Here is a 12,035-nt window from a genome sequence, read left to right as displayed (position 1 = left end):
TGAACAAGGAAGATATATAAACGTAAAAATAGATACTGAACTATCTCCTATTCTGTGTTATTTGAAAGAGGCTGTTCTTATAGATAGTGGGGGAAACAACATTTCTCCACTATCTTCCCTCCCCCCCCACAAAAAAAGAGAGAGAAAATAATATGAGCCAACTGGAGAAAATCAAGATGGAATGTAAAACTGAGCAAGAACTGAACTTCTTTATCTCTGTGTAAATGTCATATAAATAAATAATCTTATTCTTTTTAAAGCTAGTGATGAATACACAGAACATTTCCTTCATCTTTACCTCGTGGATGGGAAGCCAACTGCTCGGTTTGGCTGTGGCCCTTCTCCAGACATTTTGACAGTGACTGCCAATCACTCCATTAATAGGGATGTCCTTGTACCAATCACACTAAGGTAAGACTTTCCTGTGCTTAAGTGAATGATGACTGAACATATTATATGCTTGCTTTCTTAATAACAAAAACATAAGAAAAATCAAATGAAAGGTCATACATAGTTATCTTTAGAAAATTATATCTATCTGTCAGCTAGCTAGCTACCTACCTACCATCTATCTATCTATCTACCTACCTATCTATCAGCTATCTATCTGATTTGAATGCTACCTAACTCTCAATGATTCTGGGTGATTCACAAATAAAACATTAGAAAATGCAGTGAAACAAAAATAAAGAACAAAAGATGACAAGAATGACAAGAACCATGCAGGAACAATAACAACAATAAAACAAACCTACACAATCCAAGGGGGCTTAACTCACCCTTGCCAAAGGCCTGGGAGAAGAGCCAAGTCTTCAAGGCTACTTCAAAACATTGCCAGATTGAGGCAGTCTGATTTTTGGGGTGGGGGATCACTTCTCATAGGGCAGGAACTGCTCTCATTTCTCTAGGGAAGATCAGAGATGAAATATATGCCTTCTATGAAGAATATTCCTTATGCCATCCCTGTCCCTTGGGTGAAAAGGATTAGGCAATAGATAACGAGAAAGATTCCCTGGCTGAGAAACTTAGAAGCTGAAATCAGTCTGAATATACCATACAAAAAGAGATGGTATGGGAAATTGACTTGAAATAAGATAAACAATATACATTCCTTTGAAGAATTATAAATATAATATGGAAATAAGGATGGTGCTGGGGCTTTGAATAGACCTCCAAAAGTAGCATTGAAAATGTGTAACTTATTTTATTTTCACTATTAATTTGTGTATAGATTACCAGTGCAGCTTTCTCAATCAACATTAAAGTCCATAGAATAGTTCAATTAACTTTATACAGTTCTGCCAGTATTAGGGTGATGTCAAAATTAGTATGTTGCAATAGAAGTTTGGACTGGCACTTTTAATGAATTCCAGCATTCCTGGGCTGTACAGAAAATGTAGATTTGTGTCTGACTTCCGAACTCAAACCAAGGGGGCTGAAATGATAGTGGAGGAGTGTGTGAGCCCTTTCTCTCCATTGCATAGACAGGCTCAGTTGATAATTCATACTATGAATTCATCTAGGTTCATTTGCATAATCTGTCAGAAAATTGGAACTTCATCCAGCTTGTCACTTGTAGAAAAGTTTATGTATACAGATACATGATAAATTATTATTATTGTCCTACAATAATTGAGAGCCACTCAGTACAACAGGGATCAGCAGGGTCTATGGGGATTCAAATTAGCAAAATAAAGGATAGAGTTTATGCAGATATAATATGTGAATCTTCTTAAGACTGGATTCATTATCAGGTTTGTGATAATCTATTATTGCTAATAACATAGAAAAACAGATTATTATCCAGAGTTGCTTTGTATAGTGAGATAAGAGACATGTTAATTCGATAAATAAATAAATAAATACACACACAAATATGCAAATTTAAATCTGACTTAAAAAAATTGAATAAACTGCAGAAAATTCTAGATTTGCATGAAGGGAAGAAATCATTAATGCTAGCTTCTTTAGCACTGTGATATTCAAAGATATACCATGTTTCGCCAAAAGTAAGACCTACCCAAAAAATAAGCTCTAACTTGTTTTTTGGGGGGTGGGCCTAATATAAGCCCTACCACCAAAATAAGCTCTAGTTTTGGGGCAAGGCGAGGCACACACCTAAAAATCAAGCTAGGGTGGGGATGGGAGGGTGTAGCTGCCCCATGCGCCCCACATCCACTTACCTTGCAGCCAGACCTTTCCTGACTTCTTCTGCCATAGCTCAGTTCTGCAAGGCCTCTGCAGCTATGAATCCATAGCTCGGTTCTTGGCTGCAGTGGCCTCCCAGAAAGACCTTTGACTGTGAAATGCAGGCCGGAGCTCCATTCTCAGCTGCAGAATGAAGCTGCTCCTTTGGGTGCAGAAGAAGTGGGCTGGCTGGGCAGGGCTGTTGGTGCCAGAGGTGAGTGGAAAAGACACCCCTCCCCACCAAAATAAGATCTGTTGCCTCTTTTGGAGGCAAAAATAGATAAATAAGACTGGGTCTTATTTTCAGGGAAATGTGGTATTGAAGATTGTCTGACTTGAAGGAAGAGATAACATTCGACCTGCTGATAGTATTTTTACCCTAGATAATAATATTCAAAGAATGGCATTTATCCTTCTGAAATAATCAAGCCAGAATCCCAGAATCACATGGAATGTAATTCCTTTGATGATACATGTCAATATAATAAATAAAACATCAGCTTTATATATATGTCCTATTTTGATTTTTATGATGTACATGGAGCTTGCAAAATAAATTTAGAGTATATAATTCATAGGACAGGAAGCATCTCAGTACAGGCAAAATTGTAGCCTAGACCTTTGCATTAATGTAAACTGATTTAGCTTGATAGAATGTAGTTTGCAAATGCAAGGTGAAGAAATGGACAGCACAATTCTACATGTTTTTACATAGTGGCCTTTGATTATATATCTCATTGATTACAAATGAGACTTACAGATTCCAGAATTATTTTGAGAATGGATTCTCATCAAATACTGTAATCTCAAAGAAGGTGATCAGATCTTTAATTTTGTCAGGGAAATTAGAATTGGTATAAAGACATTTTAGTCTTACTTCAGGTCAAATGAGTCCACAGTAACTGAAGACAAATCAACCCAAAAGATTCAAATGAGTGGGGAACTAAATCATGTGATGTAGAAGGAGGTGATTCAAAGAATACAGTTCAACAGATCAGTAATGCAGAGTTACTAACCTTATGCAAAAAAAAAAAAAAAAAATAAAATCAGGAGGACTCTAGGAGTATCTTTTCTCACTAACAAATTTATGGAAAGACATTAGCTTACATGACCTGAATTTCATTCCTTCAAATGGAAAAAATGTAAGGTGATCAATCATCTTCCTTTAGGGAGGACAGTCCTCCTTTTGTAAGTTCTGTCCTCCCTCAAAAAGTGTCCTCCTACATGTCCTCCTTTTCGATATTTGAAGACTAATCTGCAGGGCTTTGTTTTTTTTTCCTCATAGAACGCTCAGAACAGCGTTCTGGCACCTTTTTTTTTTTTTTCATCTTTTGCATGAGCTGTGCTACTCCCACTATTGGCTTTCGAAAGCCAATAGGAATTGCTGCTTGAGCGCGCCAAAACACCCGGCTGGCAAATTTTGCACATGCAAGTTGTCTGTATTATTGTTGCAATGAATAAATTGTTTCTTTTATTTATGATATTTTTTCTTCAATTTATTTGTGTCCTCCTTTTCATTGTAAAAAAATTGGCCACCTTAAAAAATGGCAAGACTGATGTAGGATTTAAACTGGGATGAAGGAGGCAGTAAAAAAGAGAAGACAGAATTATTATGTAATTCAGGCTACATGTGAAACTAATTACAGTACCTTATCCACAAACCACCATCAAAGCTGACACCAGCCAAAGGACAGAATAACTCAAAGAAGTAAAACTGCTTTTGCTATTGGTTGATGGTGATTTTGTCAATGCTGAAGGTGTTCAATGGATTGCACCCAAGGCACCTATTCCTGTTGGTACTGTCTTTGCTTCCTTTTGCCATAGTCATTCTACTTCTATTTGTAGGCCTTTGTATTTTGAGATTTTCTCCAGTTCTTTCTCTTCTATTTTGCTATCTCCAGGTGCTGCAATATCTGCTAACCAGACTTTTTGTCTTTCTTATTGACATTTATAAAGACTGGGGTGTTATGTGGAAGATGTTTGTTTGAATTCTAAAGTCCCGGCGCATTTTATCATGTTTATTTTTTATTATTTTCCCTATTTTGTGATCCCACTAGTTCTTGCTTGCAGACAAGAGGTATTTCTTGCAGATATTCCAATGCACCCTTGTTGCTACTTTGTCATGTTTTTGCTTGTGATTACTCTGTGTGATCTTCTTGCAGCAGCTAACTAGGTGGTCCATTGTTTCTTTAGCTTCTTTACAGAGGCAGCACTTGCTATCTATTGCTGTCTTCTCAATTCTGGCCTTGCATCACTTTATTCTTAAGGCTTGGAGCCAGAATTTTCCCCTCAGTCTCTTTCTACAACTTTCCTGCTCTTAGCCATTGCCAGATCTTGTTATTGCTTTGCTTGCTATGGTGTGTGTGTGTGTGTGTGTGTGTGTGTGTTGTGTGTACTATATATTTTGCCTTGTTTTAGTTTGCATTTTTCCTAAATACCATTTTATATATAAACTATACATGCAGCTGAAAGGTTTCTTGTATAAAAGAAATCATCAATAACATTAAAATATATCAGTTCTTTAACTGTTCAGAGGAAGCACAACAGGAAACTTATATCTAACTCAAATTCTAAATCTCCAGACTAATGCTAAGACAATTTGCTTCATCCATTTTACCTGCAGAGTTAATAATTATCATCTTGAATTCTAATTACAGAATTCTGAATAACTATGATCTCATCTTCATACCTTGTTGATACCACCTACTCTAGATTTCTCCTTCTATTCATATCATCGCCTGCTGTTAGAATTGTGACTGATCAGAACATAAAAGTAGCATAAGGTTTCATAAGGCTGTAGCAGAGGCAAGGATGAGAAGAGAACCCCATTGGCTCTACCATAGACCTAGGCTAACTTTACTAATTTCCTTCCTTCCTTCCTTCCTTCCTTCCTTCCTTCCTTCCTTCCTTCCTTCCTTCCTTCCTTCCTTCCTTCCTTCCTTCCTTTTTTAATTTGTAGGCAGGAATTATATATAAGCCTTTTTAAATACAGAGTATGGTATAAATACTTTTATGTGTGGGAACTGATAATGTTACAAAGTTTGGGTAATGTCTGCAAAATGTCTATAGAGATCATCCAGGTCATGGTTGTTTCAAAGGCGCTTTTTATTTTCTCAAAAGCCCTCTGGACTTTCTTTCTTTGTTTTTCCTTCAAGATGTTTCACTTCTCATCTAAGAAGCTTCATCAGTTCTGACAGGATGAGGGGAGAATGGAAGGATCATATTTCTTTGCAGACATCTGGTCATTAGCACTCTCTCTGAGAGCTGTTGAGGCACTTGGGAGTTTATCTGTGCCCTCAGGGTTACCTGAATCAGTTTGAAAATGGGTGTGGAATCTTTTGGAACTGCTAAAAGGACTCTGTCATAGCCAGAAGATAGGTGGTGCTGCTCAATTGAAACATAGTCTTTTTTACCCCTGTTTCAAACCAATAGTCCTCTTTATCCAGAATGTGGACTTTGCTGTTTTCAAAAAAGTGAACTTTGTCTCTCAAATACTGATGGACCACTGATTTTGATGGGTATGTTCTCCTATGCTGTGCCATGCATTTGTTAAGCAGTTGTTTTGTTTCATTAGTGTACAGATCTGCACATATCTCACTGCATTATATTCCACGTATCACATTTCTCAGTTTCTGTCTGGGTGTTTTATACTTCGAGTGAACAAGCTACTGCCTTAATGTGTTCTTGAGTTTAAGTATGCATGTATGTTGTGTTGCTTGAATATCCACCTCAGCTTTTCAGATAATCCAGCAATATATGGAATGATAACAATGCTTTATTTGTTGTTCTGTTCTTCATCTATTATAGAGGAACTCCTGCTGCATTTATTTTTGATTTCATGAAGGCCCAGGTGGGATAGCCATAAGTTCTGTTTTTTGGGCATGACTCCAAGTAGATCTAACCCTAACCTTAATACTAAGGCTAGTTTCATTTTAATTGGCAACAGGATTTCCTATGTGTTTTATGGTGGTTCTCAAACAACTCAGAATGAAAATATGTCAAAGTTGCTTTCCTTATAAAACCTCTGAGAAGCTATCTTTAGCAATAGTTTTTACCCAGGACACCAAGTAGACCTAATCCTAACCTTAAACTAACCCTATATATGTTTTCATTGCCAATGGGATTTTTCCATATATTTTATTGTGGTCCACAAAGAACTCCATACAAAGATTGGTCAATATTGCTTTCCTTAGAAAACCTCTAAGAATCAATCTCAGGCATTAGGTTTTGGAGATGACCCCAAGGACCCTTAACCATAACCCCAATACTAAGTCTAACACTAGATTCATTTCCACTAGCAATAAGATTTTCCTATGTATCCTACTGTGGACCACAAACAACACTGAACAAAAAGCTGTCACTGTCTTTCTTTAGAAAACTGCTAAACATATATCCCTAACATTAGATTTCAGCCATGATTCCAAGTAAACCAAACTCTAGCTGTAACCCTAACCCTAGTGGCCAAAAACTAATGCTAGGTATGAATTCTTAGTGGTTTTCTAGGGAAAATAACAGTTACACCTTTTTGAATGAATTAAATTGTGATGCACAGTAAATTACATGAGAAAATCCCATTGCCAATTAAAATGAATATAGGATTAGAATTAGGGTTAGGATTAGAGTTAGGGTTAGGGTTAGGATTAGGGTTAGAGTTAGGTCTGTTTGGAATCGTGACCAAAATCTAATGCTAGGGCTGGATTCTTAGTAGTTTTCTTTTCATTCGGACTGGATTCTGAGGCACAGTAAATTGCATGGGAAAATCCCATGGCCAATTAAAATGAATATAGATTAGGATTAGGATTAGGGTTAGGTCTATTTTGAATCATGACCAAAATCTAATTCTATGGCTGGATTCTTGGTGGTTTTCTAAGGAAAGTAACAGTTACAGTTTTTCATTCGTACTCGATTATGGTGCAAAGTAAATTACATGGGAAAATCCAATAATAAAATAAAAAATAATAAATATAAAACTTAATATAGGGTAAGGGTTAGGAATAGGGTTAGGTCTATTTGATCTATTTTCATGATCAAAATCTAATGCTAGAGATGCATTCTTAGTGGTTTTCTAACTAAAATACCCATCAAGTTTCTGGCTAGATTCTGAGGCACAGCAAATTACATGGGTAAATCCCGTTGCCAAATAAAATGAATATAGGGTTAGGGTTAGGATTAGTGTTAGGGTTAGAGTAAAAGTTAGGGTTAGGTCTATCTGGAATCATGACCGATATCCAAAGCTAGAGGTAGATTCTTAGTAGTTTTCTAAGGAAAGTAACAATTACAGTTTTTAATTCGTACTTGATTCTGACGGACAGTAAATTACATGGGAAAATCCTATTATGAATGAAAATGAAACTAGGGTTAGGGTTAAGGCTAGGGTTAGGTTTAGGGTTAGAGTTGGAGTCAGGGCTTAAAAATGATGTGAGTGCTAGATTCTAGGAGGTTCTCAAAGGAAAGAGAACATAACAGCATTACGTTCGGACTCTTTTGTGGGCCACAATAAAATTCATGGGAAAATCCCATTGACAATAAACATGAAACTAGGATTAGGGTTAGGTCTAGGGTTATGGTTAGATCACTTTGGAGTCAGGGCTATAAAAGGGGGTTAGGGCTAGATTCTAGGAGGTTCTCAAAATAAAGAGCACATAACAGCTTTTGTTTGAAAACTTTTTTGGGCCGCAGTGAAATGCATGGGAAAATCCCATTGACAATGAAAATGAAACTAGGGTTAGGGTTAGGGGTAAAGCTAGGGTTAGGGTTAGATCCCTTTGGAGTAAATGAGAAAATCTCATTCCCATTTAAAATGAATATAAGGTTATGGGATTTTTCCATGTATTTTACTGTGGTCCATAAACAACATCCAACAAAAAGATATCAATGTTGCTTTCTTTAGAAAACCTCTAAGAATCTGTCCTTAGCATTTTTTGCCCATGACTCCAAGGAGATCTAACCCTAACTCAACCCTAATCCTTATCCTAATCCTACTTTCATTTTCATTAGAAATGTCTTTTCCCAAGTATTTTATTGTTGTCCAGAAACAAGTCAAAAGTAAAAACTTTCACCATCTCTTACTTTAGAAAACCACTAAGATCTTATCCCTAACAACAGTTCTCTGCCATGGCTCCAAGTGGACCAAACTATAACCCTAGCCCTAGGTTCATTTTAATTGGCAATGGGATTTTTCTATGTATTTTACTGTCATTCACAAAGAACTCTGAATGAAAAATTGTCTTCATCAATTTCCTTAGAAAACTTAGGAGGAGATTCTTAGGAGGTGAAAAACTTCACCAAACACATCATCTCTGTGGGCAGGTTCACTAAGTTCACATGAGGAAGATTAAGCACAACAGTGTAGCCTTCCTGGACTGTTCAGTATACATCAAGGAAGATAGAAGCCTTAACACTGAAGTTCACAGAAAACTCACACACAGAGATTAGAATTTACATTTTGATTCTCAGCACCCACTTGAGCACCAGATGGGAGTGATCAGAACTCTACCTCACCAGGCTGAAAGTTTGACTACCAGTAAAGAGGGAGAAGAAAATGAACTAATACATCAAAGAAACCCTAGTCTGCTCGTTGACTGTTCATCTGTCAACAAGAGGAAGAGTCAATGATAAATGTTGAACTGAAGCCATCTTCAATTGGATATTTCATCCCAGATGTCTCAAGTAGAGAATTAGGGATTCTCTAATTCAATTTTTTTTGGGGTTCAATTTTTTTTTAAAGGGTGGTTTATTATGTAGGCAGTTCATTTTAATTAGTAGTCATTTATTTAATAACTATTTTCTGTTATGTTCCTACCTTTTTTTTAAAAAATGGCTTCTATAAAGTAGATGTAGGCACATGCAAGACTCCTCTCTATACATTGTTTGGGCAGATAGGAAGTCTCCAAGATAAGTTTCAGCCTGAGTTAGTCACCTTAAATTAATTAAATGGGGAGACCGGGAGCATTTCAAAGTATTTTGTCTCTGTTTACAGAGGTATTTTTCAGCCTATTTTTGTTGCCTGGGGGCAGTCAGGACCTTTAAGGTGCATATCAAGTTGTTTGCAGTTGTTAATATGTCAAGTTGCTTGGAGGAATACTACGGCTATTCTATCTCTTTGGGAGCTGTGAAAAAAAGACAAAGATATCACTGGATTTCTGCAATAAGATTTAAGAAGCTTTGAGCTGTGTTTGGAAAACTGGAACTGCAGGCAACCTCAGCCATGATCTGATCCTTTCCCCCTCTAGGCAAAGTTTTTTTCCCCTCTTTATATCATTGGGTCTCCCTTTTGATTTTTTCATCCAGTCCTGTTCATGTCTGCCATTTCCTTTGTTTTGCTCTGCAACCCCTGTCTTTTTTATGGACTCATCCCTACAATCTTTACCACTCATCATCTTTCTTCGTTAATATATTTCACAAGATATCTAATTTCCCCAGTCATATTAAATTCCATCATTCTATCAGCAAATAAATATCTGCCTATCTATATGGGAGACCTCTGGAGACTGACTTCTTCCTAAATAGTAAAGGCAAGCATAGACAGAAAGAGAGATACTCAGAAAAATAGCATGTGTCAGTTTCTGTGAAGCAAATTGTTTTTTCTTTCTTTCATTCAATCCCATCTAATTCTTGGAGACTGCCTGGTCAGGTCCCTGCAATTTTCTTGGCAAGGTTTCTTCAGAAGTGGTTTGCCATTGCCTCCTTCCCATAGCTGAGAGAAAGTGACTTGTCCAAGGTCACCCACTGACCTTTTGCCTAAGGCAGGACTAAAACTCACAATCACCTGATTTTGAGCTTGTTATCTTAACCATTACACCTAGGTGGCTCACTAAATCAAATTATAATTTGGTTTTATTAATTGTAATGTGACTTTAAAAAATAATTTTAAAAAGGTGCAAGCAGTTTACTAAATATAAATCTTACCTTTACTCAGTGCTTTTTTTGTAAAAAAAAAAAAAAAAGTGCCAGAACTCATACATGTCATACAACCCACCTTGCCTACCCTACAAGGTTCCATCCAAAAAGGTGCCGGAACTCTGTTCTGGGTGTTCTATGACAAAAAAAGCCCTGCCTTTACTCCATGAGCTCAAAAGCAGCTTAAAAAGGGAGTTTCTTCTATTTTACCAGCTCCATGCTAGGAGATAGTTTAGGCCAAGAAAGTCTGATTGGTCCAAAGTCACCCATTGACTTTTCACGGCTGAGGATGGATCTGAATCAAGGTCTCATCAGTCCTAGTCCAACATCTTAATCACTATGCCAGACTGGCTCTATATGTCATCATTTATTGATATGGCCAGCCATCCTGCATACATAGCTCTGAGTGGGTGTGATGTGTCCCTTGGACAATTTCCTGATACCTCCTCAGATGTCACCTCAGGGGAGGATGAGCCAATTCATGGTACGTCAGGAACTGAATTGATTGATGGTTCTGAATGGCTGTAGGAAGGGATTTGGTTTGGTTGAGGCTCTAGCTTGCAGTGACAGATGGCCAGTGAAGAGGAAGAACTGCCTTTTCCACCTGATCCAAGAACAAGTAGGGCAGAGAAAAGGCAGGAGCAGAGAAGGAGAAAGTCCTGCCCATTTTGATGGGCTGCACCAAAAAGCATTGCTGAGAATGTGTTTGTTTTCTGGTTATGTGTTTGGTCGTCGTGATTTCTCCTTCACTTTGAATTGACACCATGTTTGGAATTGAATTGAACTTTCCATGAGTTCTCTTGTGTGTGGATTTAAGTTTTGCCTGGTGGATTTAAGTTTGTCTGTTGGAGTTATTTTGTTTGAGCAACTTTCTAGTATGTGGATTATTGGGCCTTTACTCTGTGGGCTAATTTTGGTCTGCTCCTGGCTGGAGTTGATTGGGACAGTTCTGACAGTTTTTGGTGAAGGGAATTACTGGAGAATATTAATAAACTCACTAAACAATAGTTATATGTGTATGTGAGTGAGCAGGGCAGCAAAATGGGCCACAATATTAAAAAATAGTTGCAATTATTAAAAATAAGCCAAAATACTTCTGTTCTGGTCAGAAAATTCATTCTCCAGCTGTTTACATCACTAAATAAAGTATTGATCTTCAATAGTGGGACATGAAATTGTCAGGTTCTAAAAACCTAGAAAGACATGCTGAGGTTCTTCTAAGCAGTTTCTTTTATGGTTCCTCACTTATAGGCAGATATTTTGCCTAACTTAAGCAGACTACCTGCACCATTAAAGATATACTCTGAGAACTACTAGCGCATTGTTTCTCAACCTTGACAATTTTAAGGCATGTGGACTTCAACTCCCAGAATTCCACAGCCAGCAATGCTGGCTGTGGAATTCTGGGAGTTGAAGTCCACATGCCTTAAAATTGTCAAGGTTGAGAAACACTGTAAACTAGCGAAAAGCTGGCTTAACTCTCTTCTTTCCAAACTTAGCTATCTCTTGGTCCTTTGGAATGTCCTCCCTCCTTCCTGGGAATCCAGACATTCCACCACAGTAATATGCCAAATGGTCACATCAGTTGGATGATGGGATTAATCTACCACATTGTGAAGGCTACAGTAGAGACATTATCCTGTGTATGAATGGGCTTTATGCTCCAACTTCATCCACCACTACTACGCACATACTTCCATCATGTTGCTTGAGGTCTTTCTTTTCTTTCCTTCCTCCCTTTCCTGACTCTAGGCAGGCTACTCTTTTGCCTTAAAAAGCAGTGAGTGAAGCAGAGGAATGACTCACAGGTAAAAAAAAAAACATGTTTTATTCAAATGCAGTTTGTTTCTGTGTGTGGACAAAGCACTCTCATATGGAGGTACTATGAACTGATCCACATGATTAGATCTTAATGGCAAAACTTGTCCTGCAACTATAACACTAGCTGT

The 12,035-nt window shown here is 37.5% G+C and overlaps 1 protein-coding gene across 1 annotated transcript in view; it reads left to right on the top strand.

The window, feature by feature from the left end:
• Positions 1-12,035, top strand: part of LOC120313633 (protein eyes shut homolog) — a gene marked incomplete at its 3' end in the record, with an annotated part of 125,776 nt that overhangs the window by 10,518 nt on the left and 103,223 nt on the right. Inside the window, exon 3 of the mRNA XM_039355728.1 lies at positions 261-411. Coding sequence (XP_039211662.1) covers positions 261-411 — 151 coding nt within the window. The remainder of the gene's footprint in view (positions 1-260; positions 412-12,035) is intronic.

The sequence above is a fragment of the Crotalus tigris genome, unplaced genomic scaffold (assembly GCF_016545835.1).
Source record: "Crotalus tigris isolate CLP2741 ecotype Arizona unplaced genomic scaffold, ASM1654583v1 scf7180000018750.1061991, whole genome shotgun sequence".
Lineage (NCBI taxonomy): Eukaryota > Metazoa > Chordata > Lepidosauria > Squamata > Viperidae > Crotalus > Crotalus tigris.
Note: the sequence above shows the minus strand (reverse complement) of the source record. Positions and strands in the feature narration are given on the sequence as shown.